At 48.4% G+C, this 25449-nt stretch overlaps 2 protein-coding genes across 6 annotated transcripts in view; one reads left to right on the top strand and one right to left on the bottom strand.

Annotated features, from left to right (window-relative positions):
* FANCM (FA complementation group M) overlaps positions 1–25449 on the top strand; it is a 94574-nt gene that overhangs the window by 10936 nt on the left and 58189 nt on the right. For all 5 annotated transcript variants that reach the window (XM_064151786.1, XM_064151778.1, XM_064151791.1 and 2 more), the window contains exons 5-7: positions 20842–20973; positions 23388–23520; positions 24845–24973. In XM_064151786.1, coding sequence (XP_064007856.1) covers positions 20842–20973; positions 23388–23520; positions 24845–24973 — 394 coding nt within the window. The remainder of the gene's footprint in view (positions 1–20841; positions 20974–23387; positions 23521–24844; positions 24974–25449) is intronic.
* Positions 381–14632, bottom strand: LOC135179782 (heme-binding protein 2-like). The gene is made up of 5 exons (XM_064151824.1): positions 14391–14632; positions 9503–9594; positions 8205–8346; positions 6936–7119; positions 381–5366 (listed from the first exon to the last, which is right to left on the bottom strand). The coding sequence occupies exons 1-5, from the start codon at positions 14608–14610 to the stop codon at positions 5195–5197; spliced, it is 810 nt and encodes a 269-aa protein (XP_064007894.1). The 5' UTR covers positions 14611–14632; the 3' UTR covers positions 381–5194.

Below are 25449 nucleotides of genomic sequence, written 5' to 3'. Positions count from 1 at the left end.
ATTTAGACTGGACACAGAGGGTGGTGAGAGCCTGGCCCAAGTAGCCCAGAGAGGTGGGAGATGCCTCATCCCTGGAACCATTCCAGGTCAGGTTGTTTGGGGCTCTAAGCAACCTGCTCCAGTTGCAGATATCCCTGCTGACTGTGGGGGGAGATTGGACTTGATGACTTCTGAGAGTCCCATCCAACCTGATGCATTCTGTGTGTTAAGTTTGGGGTATCTAAGTTCTTTTGGGGGGTCTTAGATCTCAGATTTAAGTTTGGGGATCTTAGAGTCCCATTTCCCACTTTCAATGGCTCGTGCAAGATCAGTGCAGCATCTTGTATGTCCTGCTGTTTGCACAGGAGCTGTGTGTCACTTACAGAACTGAGAGGCTGGGGCACTCCACACAATAAAATCAGGTCTTTAATTCTGACAGATAGATGGCAACACTGAACAAGGTAGCATCTGAGGGACAGTCAAACAGCACGGTGCAGGTGTGTCTGTCCATACAATAAGCAAAGGCCTGAGTATCACAATTGCTGGAATCAACTTTGTAGGCACTAATGCTGGCTTGAAAAATACACAGTATGCAGAACAGCACTGATCTGCTGAGGCTGTAGAGGCCTGCAGCAGGCTGCCCAGGGAGGTTGTGGGGTCTCCTTCTTTGGAGAGATTCCAAACCCACCTGGACGTTATGATCCTGTGGGCAAACTTCTGTAGGTGACCCTGCTTTAGCAGTGGGTTTAGACTGGATGATCTCTAGAGATCCCTCCCAACCCCTATCATGCTGTTATTCTGTTCAATAGGGGTGAGTTGTGATTTCTTGTCTCCTTTGGGTGGTGGGTATCAAATCACTTCAAACTAAAAATTAAAAGCCAGGAGTTAGTGGCTTACAAAGCAGGGGAAGAGCTGGATAGTGAAATATCCAGCTCTGAGAACAGAATGTAGTCTTCAGGTGATCATTTCAAGCTTTTTGAAATTCTATCTTTGAGTAGTTTTAATGTTTCCTTGGCATTCCCTGCTGTAATTTGAGTCAAGTGAGGGTGGTGAGACACTGGTTACCCAGGGAGACTGTGGATAACCCCTCACTGTTGGTGTTCAATGCTAGGTTGGGTAAGACCTTAAGTCTAGTGGGAGATGTCCCTGCCCACGGCAAGGGGTTGGAACTAGATGGTCTTTAAGGTCTCTTCCAACCCAAACCATTCTGTGAATCCATGAGTAATCTTTATTGTGTGTCTGTGCCAAACCACCATTATTCAAGCCCGTGCTTTGAGGGCCATTTACAAAAGCTGGTACAACATTCCATAGCCATAGAGTGTATCTTCAAACTCTTGCTTCTCAGCAGCAGAAGCCATCTACCAGAAGTCAAAATAAATACTATCCTGGAATTCACAGTTTGACATGAAACAACACTAAACACACTGCTGCAGTTAATCAGCACACTCAGATAAATACCTCACTGTTATACTTCAGTAACAAGCATGGTTCTCTAACATACCCACAAGCAACTGGAGCACAGAAGGATTTAGGTTAAAGTTGGAGACATCAGATGTAGCAGAGGTTTAGAACATGGAGTATGTACTAAGTGGGACTTTCTGGTGCAGGGATTTAAGTGCTTCAAGAACTGCTGGGCTGCTGTTGTTGTTGCCCAAGTGTTGCAATACTTTCTCTGAGTGGCAAAAGCAATCAAATTGCAGGGACATCCTTGATTAGTCTTAAGGTCTTATCAAAGGTGACAGCTGGACATTAGGAGAAAGTTCCTAATGAGGGTAGTGAAATTCTGAAACAGCTTGCCCAGAGATAGAATCAGTAAGGTTGGAAAAAGACCTCTAAGATCATAAAGTCCAAACTTCTATGCAACATCTCCATGACCACTAACTGGGCACTAGGTGTGGTAGAAGTCCCATCCCTGGAGATGTTCAAATCAGGCTTGATGGGACCCTGAGCAACCTGATCTAGCTGGAGATGTCTCTGCTCACTGCAGCAGGGTAGGACAAGATGACCTCCGAGAGCCTCTTCCAATGTGATGCATTCTATGATTCTTTTTGTGCTTATAAAAATCTTGAGGGAGATTGAGGACAAAACCAAGCCTGATGCTTCCCTGGTTCCTCAACTTTGTTTTTCTTAAACCTCTTTTAGATTGTTTTCTGTTAATTTATTAACTTTAATGCTGCCTGCCATTCCTAGCCAGTAAATAAAGCAAGATGAATACAAATCAGGCAGGAAATAATATATGGATTATTTTTTTTCCTTCTGACTGTGATCCTGCATCTTGACCAAATAAAGAGGAACATAAGACACGATTAGGTATGTTCCTCATCTCCTCTGTTGAATACTTAGCTGTATATTTAGGTTGGCACATCAAAGTGGTTCCTAGATATGGCTGCTGTGCTGTTGTCTGGCACAAACCAGGTTTGATGGCTTTCTGGTTGGAATGAGAGCTCCCAACCCACAGTCTCTGAGATTCCTGTCTCCCAGTTTAACAACCAATTAAGTTGTCTGTGCATAGAATCATAGAATCAATCAGGTTGGAAGAGACTTCCAAGCTCATTCAGCCCAACCTAGCACCCAGCCAATCAACCAGACCATGGCACTAAGTGCCCCATCCAGGCTTTGCTTGAACACCTCCAGGGATAGCAACTCCACCACCTCCCCGGGCAGCCCATTCCAATGGCAGTCACTCTCTGGCAACAACTTCCTCCTAATGTCCCGCCTAGACCTGCCCTGGCACAGCTTGAGGCTGTGTCCCCTTGTTCTGTAGCTGGTTGCCTGACAGAAGAGACCAACCCCCACTTGGCTACAACCTCCCTTCAGGTAGTTGTAGAGAGCATTGAGGTCTGCCCTGAGCCACCTCTTCTCCAGGCTGCACAGCCCCAGCTCCCTCAGCCTCTTCTCATAGGGCTTGTGGCAGATTATTTGACCAGCTCAGGATAGTAGGACTACAAAGATGCTGGGGAGATTGCCATATCTCATGAGGGAAGACTGAAAGATTTGGGGCCCTTCAGTCTGGAAAAAAGCAAACCGAGGAGTGATCTTATCAATGCTGATCAACAGTTACAGGGTGGGTGCCAGGAGGATGGGACCAGTGGTGCCCAGTGCCAGGGTGAGGGGCACAAACTGGAACATAGGAAGTTCCATCTAAACGTGAGGAGGAACTTCTTTGCTTTGAGGTGACAGCACTGGAACAGGGTGCCCACAGTGGTGGTGGAATCTCCGTCTCTGGAGGCATTCAAAACCCCCCTGGATGTGTTCCTGTAGGTGACCCTGCTTTGGTAAGGGAGTTGGGCTCCATCCCCAGAGGTCCCTTCCAACCCCCACCATGTTGTGATTCTTTGATTCAGAAGAAGAATGTGAGAATTGGGATTTTTTGGTTGCTTGGTTTTGTTTTGTTTTGCCTCCCCACAAGCTTTTCTCTCTGTTTTATGTATTTTACTTCCTTCCCTTTTCTAGTCGTCTCTCCTGGAATCCCTGCAGGCAGCCACCACCGGAGGGCACCTTGGTTCCACTCAGCAGGACCAGCTGGTGCCCTCTGATGGTGCTCCTCGGCAAGAGACTGAGCAGCAGGGCAGTGTTGCCCAGCAGGAAGCGTCGTGGAAACCAGGAGGCTTTAAGTTCAGGAGACTTGCACTTTACTTAGTCAGAGGTGCTCCACAAATTCATTTGGTTAGCCAATTAGCTGTAGTGTAAGCCAGCAGACTCTGGCTGTGGTTGCTGGTTTGTATCTGAACACCACAAAAAGCTCTGGCTTTGTGCATATTTTGGGGTTGGAACTGGGTGACCTTTAAAGATCCCTTCCTACCCAAACCATTCTATGAGTCTATTTAAAGCCTAAATCCTGTAATCAATAAATAATGCTGGTGATATGCTTTATATAAAAATACATTTTCTGCCATTAATTCTTACTTTCATATCTGTAAGAGGCCTTCAAGAAGGGCTTTGAGAGCAAACCTGTGTGCTACCCCAGTTGGAAATTGCAGTAGGTGCTCTTGAATTGGTGAGCAGCCAAGCATGGGCTAATTCAGAGCTTCTCTGCCGGCTTCTCTTTCAGTCATAGCCTCCTAGACTAGCAGTTGTCTACTTATTTGTCTGGAGGGTAGAAGAAACAAACTGCAACAGGGAAAATGAGATTGTGGGAAGAAAAATTCTCACAGTGAGGGTGGTCAAAGATTAGAAGAGGTCCTAGAGGGGTCATGGGCTCCTCATCCCTGGAGATGCTCAAAATGCAACTGTGGGAGGCCTTGAGCAGCCTGCTCAGGCTCTCTTCTAGATGATTTGTTGTGGGTCTTCTTCCTGTTTCAGTGAAATATTTATATCATTTATGACATGAATAGGAGAGTACTGTCAGAAGGGTCTAAAAAGTGCTAATAAATTCCTTCAGCTGCAGCTTTTGACATCTGGCAAAGCTGCGAGAAGAACGTTCAGTGAACTAAATGGTTAAGAGCAGCCACTTTCTGCTTAGGAATGCCCAGTTCAGTGATGGGATTGCTGTCAGTGTGGTTAAGGTGACCTGTATCCTCTGCTATCAAAACTTCAACAAGCATCAGGGCTGCTCTGCCTGCTTGGTCTCTTCTCAAGCTGAGAAGAACTTTGGTTGAATGCTTTTTGAGGTAAGCATAAAGAATCTCCGCTCCACAGATGATGGGCATTGAAAGCAGTCAGCGCTGGCCTGCTCTTGCTCCTTGGGTTAATCCCAGTGGACTAAATCTGGTAGTTCTCTTCACAAATGAAGACCTGGCCATTCATTTTCTGAAGCCTAGCCTGCATGTGGGAGGTGGTTTCAATGTGGGTGTCCTGCTGAAAGCCCCAACAGGGTCTTTCTGCGGTTGGGGCAGCACCGGGTACCCAGAGCAGGCCAGGATAGGGGCAGCAGGGTTACCCCTACCACTTCCCCAAGCTCCAGGCGGTCTAGAGATGCCAAGAAATGGATGAGGAGAGAGGTTTCTGTCTCCCTTATCTTGTAAAAACAAAAGAAAAGGCGACCTAAATTCTAAAGTGCTAAAAATCTCTATAAAAACTGTGTACAAACTGTCAGAGTCACGGTAGGAACCTGTACGAGTTGTTGGACACTGAACTTGGAGCCACCTCCTGGCTCAAAGCCACATTGCTAACATCTTGGAGGGTTTGCTATGTAGGCTGGTGTGATTCACCTGTGGGGCTCTGCCAGCAAAGCAGAGCTGGTTGGTGTGGCTGCCAAGCAGCAGGAGCAGGGGGGTCATGGTCTCTGGAGGAACCAGATCTCGTTGTGTCGGTTGGCGGCGGCTGGGTTTGTGTATCCTGCGATAATGAATGTGTCCTGCAGACACAGCTCAGGGCTCTCCAGGATCGCTGCCAGCAGGTTGATTTCTCTCATGATGGAGTCTTCATTGGTGATTCCTCTGAAGCTCCTGTGACAACCAACTTGATATCAAGTTCTTTTTCAAGATTGTGGGTTTATTTTTTAACTAGAGCCTAGAAGGATTAGCAGAGGGCTGGGCACCTCTGCTATGGGGAAAGACTGAGGCAATTAGGGCTGCTTAGTCTGGAGAGGAGAAGGCTCCCAAATGACCTTCTTGTGGCCTTGCAGTATCTTAAGGAGACCTACAAGAAAGCTGGGGAGGGACTTTTTAGGATGTCAAGGAGTGATAGAATCATAGAATCAACCAGGATGGAAGAACTCCAAGATCACCCAGTCCAACCTATCACCCAGCCCTATCCAATCAATTAGCCCATTGCAGTAGGGGGAATGAAACCATAGAAATGGGTAGATTCAGAATGGATGTTAGGAAGAAGTTGTTCAGCATGAGGGTGGTGAGAGACTGGCACAGGTTACCCAGGGAGGTGACTGAAGCCCTATCCCTGGAAGTGTTTAAGGCCAGGCTGGATGAGGCTGTGAGCAGGCTTATCTAGTGTGGGGTGTCCAGTTGGAACTGGATGATCCTTGTGGTCCCTTCCAACCCTGATTGATTCTAAGTACTTGCTTCTAAATTATTCTGAATTATTTCACACTTGATACTACCTGCTTCACTGCAACAGGTTGCCCAGAGAAGCTGTGGAGGCTCCAAGCCTGGAGATGTTCAAAGCCAGATTGGATGGGGCCTTGAGCAACCTGGGCTAGTGGGAGGTGTCCCTGCCCATAACGGGGGGGTTGGAACTAGATGATCTTTAAGGTCCCTTCGCACCCAACCCATTCTAGGATGCTATGATTGTGACTGGTCTCAAACAGACACCAGATGCTCCCTGGGATAGGACAAGGAGCAATAGATAGAAGCTGCAGCGCAGGAGTTTCCAGCTCAACACAAGGAGGAACTTCTTGACTGTAAGGGTCCCAGAGCACTGGCACAGGCTCCCCAGAGAGGTTGTGGAGTCTCCTTCTCTGGAGACTTTCAAGGCCTGTCTGGATGTGTTCCTGTGTGACCTGAGCTAGATTGTGTGGTCCTCCTCTGGCAGAGGGGGTTGGACTCGATGATCTCTTTGGGTCCTTTCCAACCCCTAACATCCTGTGAATCATGACCTCTAGGCAAGTGGTTGGACTTTACAACCTTAAAGGTCTCTTCCATCCTCAGCAGTCCTGCCATTCACAGCTGCATCATTTTAGGAGATAGACTGGTACAATTATATCCTGAATATCCCAGTTGGATAAAACAGGCCCAGGGAGGTCATGGATGTCCCCTCCTTGGAAATGTTAAAGACCAGGCCAGATGGGGCCTTAAGCAGCCTATTCTAGTGGGAGGGGTCCGTGCCCATGGCAGGGAGTTTGGAACTAGATGATCTTTAAGGACCCTTCCAACCCAAAATATTCTATGAAGTAGCCAAACCCAAGTTTTACTCTTCAGATGAAACTGTTTAGACCTTTACACTTTTTAAACCTGTTTGGGTTTTTTTTTTTCCTTCACATTTTTCAAACTTGGTTTAAAAGCTGCAGCATACCCAGACTGAAGACTCAATCTTTTCAGCAACACTAAAGAGTCTCTTACCTGCTATAAACAATAGTAGAAGGCCATTCTTCGATGATGATGTCAGAGTCAAAAGGATGAGGTGGCTCGTCCTGCAGCACTTCAGGCAGGTAGTAGGCTACTGTCACTGACTGAGTCATCTCTGACTGAGATTCATTTGTGTGCACGATGGTCACAATGGGAATGGTTATTCCCAAGTACAGGCCTGAGGAGACACATGGCATTGTGTATGCAACTAGAAGCAGCATTTTGTTATGCCTTGCAAAGAAGGCTAGCCTATGGGGAGACTTCATTGCCCTCTAAACCTCCCTGAAAGGAAGCTGGAGTGAGGTGGGGGTTGGTCTCTTCTCCCTAGTCTCAGGTGCTAGAATGAGAGGAAATGGCCTGAAATTATGCCAGGAGAGGTTGGGCATATGGAAACATTTCTCTGTTGCAATAGTGGTCAGGCATTGGAACAGGCTGCCCAGGGAGGTGGTAGAGTCACTATCCTTGGAGGTGTTGAAGAAACCTGTGATCATGGCATTTTGGGACACAGATTAATGGCCATGGTGCTACTGGGTTGATGGTTGGTCTTAATGAGCTTAGAAGGCTTTTCTAACCCAAACAAATCTATGACTCTCTATCTCTCACTATCTAAAACCTACCTGTGCAAATAGAGATGGATGTGTGTTCAAAATGAGCTCTTCTATCTTCAGGTAGGGCAAGAGTTTGAGTTTGCCTTCACTTCTATCTCTCTCTCTTAAGAGGTCTGTGTTTATTTAGTAAGCTGACTTTGTGTCAGTGGCCCTTAGTGGCTGGAAAGTGCCTGGTGGAAAAGGACCAAAGGGTGCTGGTTGACAGATGGCTGATGAGCCAGTGTGTGCCCAGGTGGAAAAGACAACCACTAGCATCCTGGATCAACAATAGTGTGGCCAGGAGGACCAGGATGGGGATTGTCTGTATTGAGCAGTGGTGAGGCCACATCTTGGGTACTGGGCTCAGTTTTGGAACTCTCAGTCCAAGAAGGGCATTTCAGTGCTGGAGAGTGTCCAGAGAAGGGCAGTGAAGCTGCTGAGGGGCCCTGAAGGAAATCTGGGGTTGTTTCCTTTGGATAAAAGGAGTCTGGGGGGAGACCTCTTTGCTCTCTACAACTCCCCGAAAGGAGGTTGGAGCCAGAAGGGCAACGCTAGAAGGCTGCACTACAGGAACGTATATCTGCAGAGAGGGTGGTGCATTTGCAGCTACTAAAATGAAGACCTAATGGTTAAATATAACTTTTTAAGTAGACTCTACAAGTGTGGCACCACTTACCAGAGGAGTTCTGCTCACAGATGTACCTCATGAGCTTCATGAAGCCTAGGCAGATACTCTGCTCATACTGTTTCTCCTTCATCTTTATGCAAGCCCATTTGGCTTTCCCATACTGACGCTTCTCATACAGCAGATCTCCCAGCTGCAAACAAGAGGAGAACAACTTTGGAGTTTAAATTAACCACCTCAAAACATGAGCAACCAGGAAACTCAAACTATTAAATAGCTTTACACCATTTGAAGGGGGGGACTCCAGGAGAGCTGGAGAAACAATTCTGACAAAGCTAGGACAGGATGCAAGGGGTGATGGCTACAAAGTGAAAAGAAAAAATGGAGTGAGCTGAGACATTAGGAAGAAATTCTTCTCTCTGAAGATGGTGAAACACTGGAACAGGTTGCCCAGAGATGATGTGGACGCTTCAAGCCTGGAATTGTGAAAAGCCAGGCTGGATGGGGCCTTGAGCAAGCTGGTCTATCAGAAGGTATCCCTGCCCATGGCAGCAGGGCTGGAACTGAATGATCTTTAAGGTCCCTTCCAATCCAAAGCATTTCATGGTATTCTAGTGCTTTACTTTTAGCATAAGGAAATTAACTACTTCAGGTGTACAACCAGGAGAACTAAGAAGGGCAACAAAGTTGGTGAAGGGTCTGGAGAAAAAGTCTTACGAGGAGCAGCTGAGGGAACTGGGGTTGTTGAGCATGGAGAAAAGGAGACTGAAAGGAGACCTTCTGACTCTACAACTCCCTGAAAGGAGGTTGATGCCAAGTGGGGGTTGGTCTCTTCTCCAAAAGAACAAGTTACAGGACAAGAGGAGAGTGCTTTGAGTTGCCCCAGGGGAGGTTCAGGTTGGACACGAGGAGCAATTTCTTCCCCTTGAGGGCTGTCAATGCCTGGCTCAGGCTGCCTGGGGCAGTGCTAGAGTTTCCATCCCTGGGGGGGATTTCAAAGCTATGGTGACAGAAGTGGTTCAGTGGTGACCTGGCAGTGCTGAGTTAATGGTTAGACTTGATGATCTGAAAGGTTTGTTCCAACCATAGTAATTCCATGACTTCATGAACATGACCATCAACATGTGGACAGACTTGATGATCCTAGAGGTCTGTGGCAACTAAACCAATTCTTTGATTCTGCCATAAGTGGAGAAATAATATTATAAAGGAAATGTAGGCATCCACTTAGAATGCTCTGCACTTCTGGTATTAAAAATCCTGGAGGACTAAAAATGGTTTTATAGTGAAAGCTGTCTTGGGGAGCTACATGTGGGTCCCAAGAACACAGGTGGGATGGGAAGCAGTACCTTTTCTTTGCGCTGGATCAGAGTGAAGGGGATGGTTTGTCGCTCTTGGGGACTGTTGTTTCTAGTCAGCTGCTGGATGGGCTCTGCCATGTCTGCAACAAAGGACACAGGCTGGGGAAATAAGCATGAAATGTACATTTGTCATTTAAATGTGGTTAGATTTGGTGCTTTTGAAGCTGTGGTTGCTTTCACTTCCATTGTGATTTCAGTTCATCAACAACTTCTGCTTAAAAGTTGATCCCTAAGAGACAGGTTTAGGACCTTTGGATAGAAAGTTGATTGTAGGAATGGAAAGACTCTATTCCAGGAGAGTTTATCATTTGGCTTCCAAAGCTGAAGTGATGCAAGGCTTTGAAGGAGGATGAGCAAGAGAACTGCCATGTGCTGTGTTCAAAAAGGCTGGTTGCTACCTCATGATATTTATCAGACATGCATGGTAAGGGCTGGAGTTTCAATTGAAGGAAGAGTCTTTCTCTGGAGTGTTTTAAATGCCTCAGGATCTTGAGTGGAAAATGCAGGATGGGGGGGTGGGAGAAGTATTATCTATGCTTCAGGGAATTAAGATGCAGGAGAATTAACTTGGCCGAGGTCACCGAGTAAATCTGGAGCTGAGCTGGGAATCAAACCTCCATCTCCTGGCATCCAGTGTGGGGGTTTTAGCTTTAAGGCTATTTGGCATGGTGAAGATCCTTCTAATGAAGGGGAGAAAGCTGCTCTGGGCTTCATTTTAAATGGGTTTGAAAAGACATCCTTGGGAAATGTAAATTCTGAGTGATAACTGACATTAAAATAGATCTCCTTAGAGGCTGAGGGGGAAATAAAAGGAGACTAGGCTTCAGCAGTGAACTTCTCATGGAGTATTCAAGAATTAGGAAATGTTTTAGGACTCTTGAAAAGTTTACTCTGTTTTTATATTCCTGTGGTGATAAATGTGGTTAATGAGTTTTCTTGGGTTTTGCCTTCCATATTAATGCACAGGATTGAGATTACAACTAATTAATGTCCTTTAAGGAGTCTTACTCTTCAGTGTGTCAATCCCCACCTGCCAGGTGTATTTGGTTTATAAATAGTTTGTAATACATGTTTACAATGTACAACTTGTGGATTATAAATACTTTAACCTGCACAAGTCTTAAAATTGCTTCCCCAAAAAGCAAGAGAATTATCTGAGTTCCATCTGTCAGTCCAGGCTTACAGACCTGAATATTGGTGTGACAGCACAAGGCAGGATGAGGTAAGAAGAGCATAGCCAGTAGGTTGAGGGAGGTTCTCCTCTCTCTCTGCCCTAGGGAGGCCACATCTGGGGTCCTGGGCTCAGTTCCAGGTTCTCCCATTCAAGAGAGACAAACCACTGAAGAGAGTCCTCTGGAGGCTGGGAAGATGTTGAGGGGCCTGGAGCATCTCTGTGAGGAGGAAAGGCTGAGACACCTGGGCTGTTTGGCCTGGAGAAGAGCATCATGAGAGGGCAGCTTCTCAATGCTCAGCAAGAGCTAAAGTAGTACCAGGCAAGAGGATGGGGCCAGACTCTTGTCAGTTGTGTCCAGCAACAGGACAAGGGACAATGGGCACAAACTGGAACCCAGGAGGTTCTCCAGATGCAGAGAAACTTCTTTGGTGTGAAGGTGCTGGAGCCCTGCAGCAGGCTGCCCAGAGGGGCTGTGGAGTCTCCTTCTCTGGAGAGATTCCAGAGCCACCTGGACAATATGATCCTGGGCCAGCTGCTGTGGGTGACTCTGCTTTAGCAGGGGGATTAGACTGGATGATCTCCAGAGGTCCCCTCCAACCCCCAGGATCCTGGTATCCCTAGCACCATAGTTAGGGAAAGTCTTGATTCAATTAGATGTCAAGATAGCAATTAAAATTGCTACAATGAGCAGGTATTGTGAAAGAGACAAAGCTTTACAAAGGGGCTTGTGTAGATAAGGGACATGTGACAAGACTTGTTCAGGACTGAGCAGTATTTAAATCGTTGCATGTCTTGATCTGTGCCTGACCAGCCCTGCTGGGAGTGCTGCTCCAGTGGGATGCACTCCTCAGCTGCACCCATCACATGCATACATGCAGAGCTTTATCATTCCAGAGGAGAGGGGGGCAGTCTTTGTGATGCTGTACCCCAAGCCTTCATCCTGAGCAGAACCACTAAATGTGCCTTTTTGAAAGAGCCATGTTGGCTTCAGCATGAAGCTGCACCTTGGGGATGACCCAATGATGGAGGCTCTGCCATCCTTGCCCATGTGACCCCAGAGGATTTGGCTGTCCAGCAGCCTCAGTACCAGCAAAGCCTGGTGTCTCTTCCATGAGATAAGAACCCCAACAGGGGAAGTACATGGGAATTGATGGAAATCCACCTGTAATTCAGATCTAAAGCTTGAGCCAGAGCACTTGAGCTCAGATAATGCTGCTGTGCACACTGTCTTTAGACAACCTTCTGCTTTAGCAAGCTAGCAGCTTTCCTGAGCTTGCTTGTGGAATGTTCTCTTGCAGACCACTAGACTACAGCACACACAAGGCCTGTTGTTAGGGTCTCAAGGGTCTGCAGAGTTACTAGGCTGACAGTGAGTCAGGACCAAGTTAAGGTCTTGTGTTTTCTTCTATTGTGGCTTCGGTGACAGCAGCCTGTTGGATGGAGCACACTGGGCAAGAGATGTGCTCTGCTCCCTGTTACAGGAAGGGTTCCTCCTCCAAGGAAGCCATCTCTGTTCCTGCTACATCTGTGTTCCCTTGAGGCTCAAGTAGACTTGAGAGGATTTGGTATAACATGGTTATGCTGAACTTTGGATGGACCATGCAAGCTCATCTGGGCTGCTTTTAGGCTGTTACATCTGAGATGCAATTTGCTCCTAACATAGGACCCTGAAGGGAATATCCCCTGTTTAGGTTTCTGGGATGCTTTCTTGGCTTTCCAAAGTAAACCTTTCATAATGGAGTAACTAAAATGTACTAAAATGCTCTTTTTGACTTGTTTCCTAGACTTGGATGTCCTGCCTCATCAGTCTGAGGGGTTTCAGAATACCAGATAACTTTGTGAGAAGGAATCTTGTATTCTGCTCCATTAAGCTACTCTTGAAGAATGTGTTCATGCCTCACTATGGTGTGTGTTAAACTGGGACCTCTCCTCTCCTGTCTGCCTTTCTCTTCTGCCTCTCTTTCTTGTCTGCCCTTGTGGATCTTGAAGCTGTTTGATCTGATGCACTGAAATTACAGGATGGCACTGCTAGCACAGGGCAGCCAAAGACCCCTTCCTAAGAGGACCGTGAGAACTCTGTTTAGACTGACCTTGCCTTTCTTACTGCCTGATGGGGTGTTAATTTTCATTGCTAAACCCTGATGAAGATGAGACTGGACTTCTAGGCATGATTAGAAAGCAGGTTGTGTCTTCCTTGCTGTGCCTTCTCTGAAGAGCCAAAATTTTGTGTAGCAACAAGAGATCCCCTGAAGAAGGCTGCTTTTACAGGTAGTCAGTTTAATATTTAATCGTCAGTATACGCCACTGCTACTCCAGCTGCTTCTCTACAAGCTTTGGAATGACCCTGTGTGGAGCTTTAGCTCAGGCTGTGTATATCAGCAGTCTCCAGAGCTCTGCTGGCTGTTCATTGCTCTGTCACTACACAGCTCCTGCAGCCCACCCCAGGCACCAGACGTACCTGAGCCAACCTCACCACTGCTGGCTGGTGGGCCCCTGTGGCGGGCCCCTGCAGCTGTCCTGCCAAGGAGCAGCCCAGGAGGCAGACGAGAGCTGTTCCCCTCTGCAGGGGGATGTTGGTGGGTGCCAGCCCCCCGGGCAGGCTCTCTGGAGAAGGCACCCACTGCCTTCCCTCGTCTCCCAGGCACCCAGGGGTAGAACAAGAGCTGGCCTGCATCAGGAACAGTGTGGCCAGTAGGACAAGGGAGGTTATTCTTCCCCTGTACTCGGCACTGCTCAGGCCACACCTTGAGTGCTGTGTCGTTCTGGGCCCCTCAATTCAAGAAAGATGTTGAGGTACTGGAAGGTGTCCAGAGAAGAGCAACAAGGCTGGTGAGGGGCCTGGAACACAAACCCTATGAGGAGAGGCTGAGGGAGCTGGGGGTGTTTAGCCTGGAGAAGAGGAGGCTCAGGGGTGATCTTATTACTGTCTACAACTACCTGAAGGGACATTGTAGCCAGGTGGGGGGTGGCCTCTTCTCCCAGGCAACCAGCAATAGAACAAGGGGACACAGTCTCAAGTTGTGCCAGGGTAGGTATAGGCTGGATGTTAGGAAGAAGTTCTTCCCAGAGAGAGTGATTGGCATTGGAATGGGCTGCCCAGGGAGGTGGTGGAGGCACCGTCCCTGGAGGTGTTGAAGCAAAGCCTGGCTGAGGCACTTAGTGCCATGGTCTGGTTGACTGGCTAGGGCTGGGTGCTAGGTTGGACTGGATGAGCTTGGAGGTCTCTTCCAACCTGCTTGATTCTATGATTCTAAGCTGTGCCAGGACAGGTTTAGGCTGGACATTAGGAAGAAATTCTTCACGGAAAGAGTGATTGGCATTGGAATGGGCTGCCTGGGAAGGCGGTGGAGTCCCCACCCCTGAAGGTGTTTAAGAGGAGGCTGCATGAGGCACTTAGTGCCGCGGGTTAGTTAGGTGCTAGGTTGGACTCGATGACCCTGGAGGTCTCTCCCCACCTGGTTAATTCTGTAAGAATGGGTGGCACCGCAGGCTCCTGCCAGCACCACCCCAGTGCCCCCTGCAGCCTCCACAAGCACCGGGACGTCCCGGTCAGGAGCCCCCGGGAAGGTGCCCGGTAAACTCGGAACCGCCTCCCTGCTAATCCCCTCCCCGCCCCGCTCCCAGCGGGCTGCCGTGGGCGGAAAGCGGCTTAGCCCTGCCCCGAACGCTGCCCGCCCCGTCCCGTCCCGTCCCGCTCCTTACCCCGAGGCACGTCCACCTGGTGCCCTCTGCCCACGTTCTGCCAGTAGCTCAGCAGCCGCTCCTGCTCCTCGTCCTCCATGCGCTCGGCTTCCTCCTCCAGGCTGCTGCCGTTGCTGTGGTAGGCAGAGTCCGGGCCCTCCTCCGCCAGCCCGCCCAGCTCCTCCAGCGTGATCATGGCTGTCGGCTCGGCCCCGCTCATGCGGCACCCGCCGCTCTCCATCGCGCCCTGCCGAGCCCTGCCGCCTCCCGCAGCCTTATGAAGGACTCGCTCGGCCCTGCCCTGCCGGGGATTTGAAGGCGAAGGGGGCTGGCCCCTTCCTCTGCCTGGCCAGGAGGGAGGGACGGAGAGCAGGGAGGTGTGGCAGTGCCTGACTGAGCTGCCGGCCGGGGCTAGGGCTGACACAGCTCAGGGATGCTGCACTGAGCTCCAGCAGCTGTTGTTTGCTCGCGGGCTTGCTGCTTTGTAGCTCCAACAAGTGTCCTCTGCTCGTAGGCTTGCTTCTCTCTATGCTCACAGATCACTTGTTGGAAAAGACCTTAAGATCATTGCATCCGGCCAGAACCTAACGTCTCCCCGTACACAACTCTCAGACCACAGAATCGTTTCACCTGGAAGAGACCTCCAATATTACCCAGTGCAACCATCAACCCAGCACCACCGTGGCCGTTAAACTATGTCCAAAAGCACCATGTCTACATGTTTCATGAAGACTTACAGGGATGGTGACCTACCACCTCCCTGGGCAGCCTGTTCCAATGCTTGACCACTCTTACAGGAAAGAAATTTTTCCTTATGGCCAATCTAAATCTCCTGTGGTGCAACCTGAGGCTGTTTCCCATGATTTTGTCACTTGTTACCTGGAAGAAGCAGCCAGCTTCCATCTGGCTCCAGCCTCCTTTCAGGGAGCTGTAGAGAGCCAGAAAGTCTCCCCTCAGCATCCTCTTCTTCAAGCTGCAGAAGCCAGCTCACCATGTGCCATCTAAGATTCCAAGCATTATTGATCTTGAAGTTTGGAGGTTGTGTCTTCTCACTCTGAACTCCTACTTTCCTGGCTGATCTGTCTAGTCATCATTTTGTGAGTCTCTCTTTTCTTTTCTGCTCTTCATTTCTTCCTTTGCAACACAAATCTTATGAGGAGCAGCTGATGGAGCTCTGGTTGTTGAGACTGGAGAAGAGGAGGCTGAGAGAAGACCTCATCACCCTCTCCAGCTTCCTCAAAGGTGGCTGGAGCCAGGTTGGTGTTGGTCTCTTCTCACATACAAGTGACAGGACAGGAGGAAGCATCCTCAAGTTGTGCCAGGAAGGCTGAGGTTGGACATTAGGTAAAACTTCTTCACAGAAAGAGTTGTCAAGCCCTGGATCAGGCTGCCCAGTAAGGCAGTGGAGTCACCATCCCATCCCTGGAGGGATTTAAAAGACATGTGGATGTGGTGCTGAGGGATGTGGTTGAGTGGCAGTGGCTTAGCAATGGTGGTGGGATTCTGAGCTCTTGGTGAGTGGTGGGATGTGGTGATCTCAAAAGTCTCTTTGAACTTCAACAGTTCTATGATTCCTCTTAGTTCTTTATTAGCAACACTCACTCCAATGATTGCACTGGGATATAGGACTGGATTTCTGTCTCATTCATCTTTGGTACTCCTTCTAAAATCAGTTCTGATCATTACTGTATTAACATGAGTGATGTGTGCTAAGAAGGGGTTTGAAATTTTATTCTTAGAATCACAGGGTGGATTGGGTTGGAAAAGACCTTAAAGATCATCTAGTTCCATCATCTGGGTTGCTCAAAGCCTCACCTGGAATGGTCTTAAATGCTTCCATGGATGAGGTATCCACAACTTCGGGATGGTGTTCAATAGCTCCAAGTGCAGGGTGCTGCACTTTGGCCACAACAACCCCATGCAGAGATACAGGCTGGGGTCGGAGTGGCTGAGAGCAGCCAAACAGAAAGGGATCTGGGGGTGCTGATCGATACCTGCCTGAACATGAGCCAGCAGTGTGCCCAGGTGGCCAAGAGAGCCAGTGGCATCCTGGCCTGCATCAGGAATGGTGTGGCCAGCAGGAGCAGGGAGGTCATTCTGCCCCTGTACTCTGCACTGGTTAGACCACACCTTGAGTGCTGTGTTCAGTTCTGGGCCCCCCAGTTTAGGAGGGACACTGAGATGCTTGAGCGTGTCCAGAGAAGGGCAACGAGGCTGGGGAGAGGCCTCGAGCACAGCCCTATGAGGAGAGGCTGAGGGAGCTGGGATTGTTTAGCCTGGAGAAGAGGAGGCTCAGGGGAGACCTTATTGCTGTCTACAACTACCTGAGGGGTGGTTGTGGCCAGGAGGAGGTTGCTCTCTTCTCTCAGGTGGCCAGCACCAGAACGAGAGGACACAGCCTCAGGCTGCACCAGGGGAGATTTAGGCTTGAGGTGAGGAGAAAGTTCTTCACTGAGAGAGTCATTGGACACTGGAATGGGCTGCCCGGGGAGGTGGTGGAGTCGCCGTCCCTGGAGCTGTTCAAGGCAGGACTGGACGTGGCACTTGGTGCCATGGTCTGGCCTTGAACTCTGTGGTAAAGGGTTGGACTTGATGATCTGTGAGGTCTCTTCCAACCTTGATGATACTGTGATACTGTAACTTCTCTGGGCAATTTGTTCCAGATTCAGAACAATCTGAAATGGCTTTTTTTTTTCTTAGCTCATCAAGACTCAGTGTTTGGGTTTGTGTTTATTTGCTACTTAAAAATTCAAATCCATACCACATGTAAAATTTCTCTTATTGTGATGTCAAATGTCCTCACCCCTGCCTCACGCTTCAGTAATTGAGACATTGTCTTTCAGAGGCAATGTGTAGAGAGTCTCTTTCCCCTGCCCATCTCACATGAATAATTCTGGCACTTTCTCACAGGAAACAGTCCCAACTCTGCTGTTCAAGACTTACTTATGAGAATGGAGAGTTGTTTTTTGAAGATTGGATTCAATGGTCTTAACTGAAACAATTCTCTGATTCTATGAAATGAAGAGCTTTCTGTTTAGAGGATTGCTGCGTTCAGTTTTGGGCCCCTTGCTCCAGGTGCTGGAGCAGGTTCAGAGAAGGGCAATGAAGTTGGTAGAGGTTTTGGAGAGCAGGTCTGGTGAGGAGCAGCTGAGGGGCCTTGGCTTGTTCATCCTGGAGAAAAGAAGGCTGAGGGGAGACAGAGCACTGGAACAGGCTCCCCAGAGAGATTGTGGAGTCTCCTTGTCTGGAGACCTTCAGGGCCTCTCTAGATGTGTTCCTGTGTGACCTAGATTGTATGGTCCTGTTCTGGCTGGGTGGTTGGACTGGAGGAGCTCTTTGGGTCCCTTCCAACCCCTGATGTCCTTTGGAGGTTTAATCAGTGTCCAGTGTCTTAGGAGTGAGCTGATGAGGAGACTGCCGTGAGCTGCTGTTCTGGAATCATAGAATCAAGCAGGTTGGAAGAGACCTCCAAGCTCATCCAGTCCAACCTATCCCCCAGCCCTAGCCAGTCAACCAGACCATGGCACTAAGTGCCTTATCTTGGCTTTTCTTGAAGACCCCCAGGGACGGTGCCTCCACCACCTCCCTGGGCAGCCCATTCCAATGCCAATCACTCTCTCTGTGAAGAACTTCTTCCTAACATCCAGCCTATACCTACCCTGGCACAACTTGAGACTGTGTCCCCTTGTTCTATTGCTGGTTGCCTGGGAGAAGAGGCCAGGGCAGGATGTGAGTGCTAGGTTCAGTTTTGGGTCCCTCACTCTAAGGAGGGCTTTGAGATGCTTTAGTATGTCCAGAGAAGGTCAACAGAGCTGGGGAATGGTCTGGAAAACAGGGCTGGGGAGGAACAGCTGAAGGAACTGGGGGTGATTAGTGTGGAGAAGAGGAGGCTGAGGGAGACATCATTGCTCTCTGCAAGAAGGTTGGAGCCAGGTGGAGGTTGGTCCTAGGATCAGGTTATAGAATGAGAGGAAATGGGCTACATTTGTGCCAGGGCAGAGGTAGGCTGAAGATGAGGAACAGTTTCTTTGCTGCCAGAGTGGTCAGGGATTGGAACAGGCTGCCCGGGGAGGTGGTGGAGTCCCCATCCCTGGAGATGTTCAAGAAAGGTGTGGCCATGGCACCTGGGGACATGGTTTAGCAGCTGTGGTGGTGTCAGGTTGATGGTTGGGCTCAGTGATCTTGGAGGTCTCTCCCACCCCAAACAATCCTGTGAAATACACTCAACTTTCTGGTGCTCTAGAATTCTGAAAAGAGATTGGAGCCAGGTAGGAGTTGGTCTCTTCTCCCAAGGAGTAAGTCAAGAGGATACAGCCTCAGGTTACACCAGAGGAAGTTTAAGTTGGACATGACAAACAATTTATTTCCTTTGAGAGTTGTCAATCCCAGGCCAGTGGTGGAGCCCCCATCCTTGGAGGGGGTCTCAAAGCTGTAGAGATGTGGTGCTGAGGGTCATGGTTTAGTGGTGCACTTGGCAATGTTAAGTAGCGGTTAGACTTGACGATCTTAAAGGTCTTTCCAGCATACCAGATCTGATTCTGTGACAAAGCTGTCAGCCTTTGGAGCTCAGTTTAGGCAGGAAGAAAAAGCCCTGAGTCCCAGTAAGCAATTAATTTCAGTTAATTCTCTAGTTTGTAAACAGGTAACACAACACTTGAGTGTTTTGGAAAGGCTTGAGGAGCCTTTGCAGCAGCTTTACCTTTTAATGAAAAAATCAAGGTATGGAGGGGAGATAAATGTGATCCCCCCAAGCAGTGCTTGGATCTGTATCTAGGTTATGTTTACTGTTTCTTATTAGTTCTGAAGCTCCAGCTGACTGCTTCCTGCTGTCCCTCATAATAATCTCCCTTGGTTTGCTTTGCAGAAGATTGATTAAATCAGACAGGGCTGTATGTTGAGCAAACAGGGACAGCACAGTTTTCTTACCTGTCATAAACTAGGTCAGCAGATGAGACCTACAAGTCCATGGCATGGAAGTTTCTCCTCCCTGGAAGTGTTTAAGACTAGGCTGAACAAGGCCTTGAGCACCCTGGTCTAGTGTGAGGTGTGCCTGCCCATGGATTGGGTGGGTTGAACTGCATGATCTTGAAAATCCCTTCCAACTCAAACAGTTCTCTGATTCTATAATGATTTCTTCTGCTGCAGCCTTCTTAGAGCAGCTCAACTGAAGTGGTGTCAAAGCCTGGCTAACACCACGTAGGTGTAAGTAGAATTGGGAGCTACTGTCAAAGCAAGTCAAGACTGCCTTTGGAGAAGCTTGTTATTGTGACCTGAGGTGGTTTTGGTGCTACCAGGCAAGTAGGCCAACAGATTGTGAGTAATTTTTTTTTGTGGAGCAAATCTGATTACTGCAATTATGGCAGAGTTTAGCACTCATGCAAAACTAAGATTGTGGAAAAAAAAAGTCCTGACCACCTAAGGCTGAAAAACAAGGAGGAAAAACAGGATTAGGATGAATTAGTGCAGGTCAGTTCCCTTGTTTCACCCATGTGGAAAGCAGGTACATGTGATGGAGAAAAACAAATTGTCTTTTGGCTTCCCAAGGAAGGCTGGATGAGGCACTTAGTGCCATGGGTTGGTTAATTAGAAGTGTTAGATGATAGGTTGAACTCAGTGATCCTAGAGGTCTTTCCCTGCCTGGTTACTTCTGTGATCCTGTGAAATAGGGCACAGTGCTGTGCTAAGCCCAGGGACCAGGCACTTCTTTCTCTCTGCTCATGTTTCTTCAGTCCTGTCCCTTCCACACAACTTTCTAACCTGTTGGAAGTTAGCTGTGGTCGTTTTTGCTTCTCACAGATGAATACAAGCTGTCTTAAGTCTGAAATACCAAAATCCTAGTGTGGTGGGGTTGGAAGTGGCTCCTGGAGATCATCCATTTTAACCCCTCTGATAAAGCAGGGTCACCGAAACCAGCTTGCCCAGGGTCACAATGTCCAAGTGGCTTAGGAATCTCTCCAGAGGAGCGTCCACAACCTGAGCAGCCTGCTCCAGGGCTTCAGCACCCTCATACCTAACAAGTTTCTGTTCATCTTCAGATGGAACCTCCTGCCTTCCAGTCCATGCCTGTTGCCTCTTGTCCTGACCCTAGACACTGCTGACGAGTGTCTGGCCCCATCCTCTTGTTCACCACCCCTTAGCTCTCGCTGAGCACTGGGAAGATGCCCTCTCAGGCAGCTCTTCTCCAGGCCAGACAGCCCCTGGTGTCTCAGCCTTTCCTTTAGACTCTCTCCAGTAGTTTCCTATTTCCCTTGAACTGAGAGCCCCAACACCACACCCAGGACTCCAGATGTGGGCAAAGAGGGTGAGGCTGAGCACCAGGTTGTCCTTTGCTACAGCACCAAATCAGTACAGTTTGATGTGAAAAATGATGCATTTGAAATAAAATCAACGAGCTGCTTACATTTTGAAGATGAGACCTCTTCAAAAAGCTAAATGCAGAGTCCTTCACTTCTTGGCTGTGTTCTGTTTGTAGGTGCTGGAGACCTTTGCTGGACGCCTCATTAAGATAGGAGTTTTAGCAAGGCGAGATGTTCCCAGCCTGACGAAGTACCAGATCATCCTAGCCCGAGATCAGTACAGAAAGAACCCTTCCTCTCAAAACCTGGTGAGCTCTTGTATTTCACAGTGAATAAAGAACAATCCCTCACAGCATGCACGGTTTCCTGGCGTGCTTTAAGTGAGGTTTCCTTTCTGATGTTTTGTTTTTAGCCCCAGAATAAACTCAGCCTTTTTGTTCCACGTTTTTCGATGCTAATGTAAGAAAGTTAAGGCAAAGATGAAGCCTTCACTTCATCTTAAGCTTAACAAAGCCTTAACATTGGAAATGGACTTTCCAGATTCCCTTTTCCACACTCCAATTGTTTTGGAGACTCAGCTTTTGATTACTGACTGCCGAGTTTACGCTTTCCACCTCAAAACTCCTTTCCTGCTCCTCTTTCTCTGTAAATTGGGTCAAGAACTGGCTGGATGGCAGAGCACAGAGAGTGGTGGTGAATGGTGCCACATCCAGTTGGCAGCTGGCACTAGTGGTGTTCCCCAAGGATCAGTGCTGGGCCCAGTCCTATTCAATATCTTTATTTATGATCTGGACGAGGGGATTGAGTCCAGCATCAGTAAGTTTGCAGATGACACCAAGCTAGGAGCAGGTGTGGAGCTGTTGGAAGGTAGGAGAGCCCTGCAGAGGGACCTGGACAGGCTGGATGGGTGGGCAGAGGCCAAGTGCAGGGTTCTGCACTTTGGCCACAACAACCCCAAGCAGCACTACAGGCTGGGGACAGAGTGGCTGAGAGCAGCCAGGAAGAAAGGGACCTAGGGGAGCTGGTGGATAGTAAGCTGAAGATGAGGCAGCAGTGTGCCCAGGTGGCCAAGAGAGCCAATGGCATCCTGGCCTGCATCAGGAGCAGTGTGGCCAGTAGGACAAGGGAGGTTATTCTTCCCCTGTACTCAACACTGGTCAGGCCACACCTTGAGTACTGTGTCCAGTTCTGGGCTCCTCAATTCAAGAGAGATGTTGAGGTGCTGGAAGGTGTCCAGAGAAGGGCAACAAAGCTGGTGAGGGGCCTGGAACACAAACCCTATGAGGAGAGGCTGAGGGAGATGGGGATGTGCAGCCTGCAGAAGAGGAGGCTCAGGGGTGACCTCATTGCTGTCTACAACTACCTGAAGGGAGGTTGTAGCCAGGTGGGGGGTGGCCTCTTCTGCCAGGCAACCAGCAACAGAACAAGGGGACACAGTCCCAAGTTGTGCCAGGGGAGGTCTAGGCCGAATGTTAGGAGGAAGTTGTTGGCAGAGAGAGTGATTGGCATTGGAATGGGCTGCCCAGGGAGGTGGTGGAGGCACCATCCCTGGAGGTGTTGAAGCAAAGCCTGGCTGAGGCACTTAGTGCCATGGTCTGGTTGACTGGCTAGGGCTGGGGTATAGGTTGGGCTGGATGATCTTGGAGGTCTCTTCCAACCTGGCTGATTCTATGATTCTAAATTGTTGTTCACTCTTCACATTTTGTAACCTTAAAAAATATTACCTTAGGGGAAAAAAAAGAGAGAGAAATAACCCTGTGTACCTTCTAAAAGAACATTGGGAAACTGAGTTCACAGAAGATAAGCCAACATTTCTGGCTTTAATTTTGTAACCTGTCTAGATGTGCCAGAAATCTTTTGTTTTGCCACATGATGGATGCTTCAAGCTGCCAGATTTTGAGTCTTGCTGCATCAGAAAATAATGAGCTGATCTTGGAAGATCATTTTGGTATTTGGAGATCCTTTTGGAAGTGGAAAGAAAAAAAATCACATCTCAGGTTGGAAGTGACCTCAAAGATTGTCTGGGCCAGGCTTGCTTTCTTGCTGTTGGAATGGGCTGTCTGGGGAGGTGGTGGAGTTGCTGTCCCTGAAGGTGTTCAAGACAAGCCTGGATGGGGCACTTAGTGCCATGGTCTGGTTGACTGGCTAGGGCTGGGTGCTAGGTTGGACTGGATGATCCTGGAGGTCTCTTCCAACCTGGTTGATTCTGTGATTCTTGGGAAGAGCACAGAGGGTTCAGCGCTCTGTCCAGCTAAATCTTCGAGGTGTCAAATGCTGGGAACTCCACCACTTCCCTTGGGATATTATTCCAGTGGCTGATTGTCCCTGTGGAAAGAAAAACAAACTCCTACAGTGAAGCATCTTAACAGTGAGGGTGGTGGGAACAGCTTGGCACAGGTTGCCCAGGAAGGCTGTGGATGCCTCCTTCCTGGAAGTGTTCCAGGCCAGATTGGATGAGGCCTTGAGCAACCTGATTCAGCAGATGGTGTCCCTGCCTATGGCAGGGAGTTTGGAACTAGATGATCTTGAAGGTCCCCTCCAACCCAAGCTGTTCTATGGTTCTTTGACTCTATGAATTAACCTGATTCCAGATTGCTTTGATAGGCTTTAGTTTGTGCTTTGGCTCAGCTTTCTCAATGTCAGCCTTACTTTAGATCAGAAAGGTTGTGGTATGTCTGGGAGATGGATTTGCTGCCATGCTGAGCCTGTTCTGTTTTCCCAGGGAATACACCAAGGTGTGGTTGAGGGAGATTTTGCACTTTGTATCAGTTTGTATCATGGTTATGAGCTGCTGCTGCAGATGGGGCTGCGGTCCTTATTTATCTACCTCTGTGGAATTATGGATGGATCAAAAGGTAAGATGCCTTCAGAAACATCCTTCCTCTCTCTCTCTCCACTCCTTGTGTCATTTCCCTCATCTGCATGCCTTGTCCTGCACAAAACAGCTGGGTTACAATTGTAATTGATACTTTCTTCCTCTTCATCCCTATGAGAAATGTGTTTCCATGATGTTAAAGCATTTAGGACAGCAAATGTGATTGTGTAGCAGCAGATTAAGACACATGGAGAAGTCAGAGTAAGTGGCATTAATATCTCTGGAGAGACAGGTGATGGAATAGTTTGAGTTGAAGATCATCCCATCCAACCCTTTTCTATCTCTACCAAAGGTGGTGCTAAACCGTATCCCTCAGCACCACATCTCATGCCTCTTTGAAACTCCTCAAGAGATGGGGATTCAACATCTCCCTAGTGCCCTGTTGCAATCTTAGAGAACCCTTCCAGTGAAGAAGTTTCTTCTAATGTCCAGTGTGAACCTTCCTCTGGTGTAACTTGAGGCCATTTCCTCTCCTCCCATCTTAACAACCACTAAACAATTTAAACTGAAAAACTGTAAAGCAGTTCCTTCCCTTTTAGCCAAACTGAGGTGTACTTGAATTTGAAGCTGATGTATGCAGCAGTTTTAGGATTCTTTGCCAGCAGGTGACAAGTTTAGACCCATCACACTGGAATTCCTGTTCCAGTTGTGCAAAATATTGCATGCAGCAGTCAAACCAGAAAGTTAATATTGTTGTTCTTTGTTCTCACACTCTGAAATGCACCGGTAAATGTTAGGCAGTGATCTGTTGGAAATCAGCTCTGGGATGGATGACCTGCAAGTGCTAGTAGACAACAAGTTCCTCAGGAGCCAGCAATGTATCCTTATGGCCAAGGAGGCCAATGGTCTCCTGGAATGCATGAAGAAGAGTGTGGCCAGTAGGTCAAGAGAGGTTCTCCTCCCTCTCTTCTCTGCCCTAGTGAGGCCACAGCTGGAGGACTGGATCCAGTTCTAGGCTCCTGAGTTCAAGAGAACCAGGGAACTACTGGAAAGAGTCCAGCAGGGTTCTTGTGAGGAGGAAAGGAAAAGCTGTGAGCCCTGAGACTGTTGAGCCTTAAGAGTATGACTGAGAAGGGGATCTTCTCAATGCTCAGCTGGAGCTAAGGGGTGACCCATCTCTCACTTCACTGGACAACCTGGGCCAGGCTCTCACCACCCTCATGGTCAAATCTCCTTCTTTTAGTTCAAACTGTCAGCCCTTACCCTGTCACAAGAGGCTCTGCTATAAAAGCTGCTCTTTGGATAGTGAAAATGATTTTCTACTCCAGAGAGGAAATAATGAAGCCTTTCAACTTCTCACAAAGGTTTAACCCGTACGAAGAATGAGCTTGGCCGTAATGAGGGCTTCATGCAGCTCTATCAGCAGCTTACAGCCATGTTTGCAGACACAGCTCTGCCTTCAGTGGATGGAAAGGTTTACAAGGATAAAACAGGTCAGTATTTCTTTCTTTCTGTATCTCTACCTTCTCTTAGTAGCTTTAGAAGCCTTCAAACAAGTTTTCTATGGTTCAACTTTTTGATTTCAATTTAAAGATGTCTGTAGATGTCTCTTACAGTGTGGCTGTAACAAAAGTAACACCACTTCTTCAAGACCTGTAGAATTGGTCTTTTTCCATGTGATGTGAGGAGAGACTGAGGGAGTTGGGGCTGTTCAGTCTGGAGAGGAGAAGGCTCCAAGATGGCCTTTTTGTGGCCTTTTAGTATCTGAAGGGGGCTACAAGAAAGCTGGGGAGGGACTTTTCAGGCTGTCAGGTAGTGATAGGACTGGGGGGAATGGAATCAAGCTAGAAATGGGTAGATTCAGCCTGGATGTTAGGAAGAAGTTGTTCAGCGTGAGTGTGGTGAGAGCCTGGAAGGATTTGGCCAGGAGGTGGTGGAAGCCTGATCCCTGGAGGTGTTTAAGGCCAGG

Source organism: Pogoniulus pusillus, chromosome 1 (genome assembly GCF_015220805.1).
Source record: "Pogoniulus pusillus isolate bPogPus1 chromosome 1, bPogPus1.pri, whole genome shotgun sequence".
Classification (NCBI taxonomy): Eukaryota; Metazoa; Chordata; class Aves; order Piciformes; family Lybiidae; genus Pogoniulus; species Pogoniulus pusillus.
Note: the sequence above shows the minus strand (reverse complement) of the source record. Positions and strands in the feature narration are given on the sequence as shown.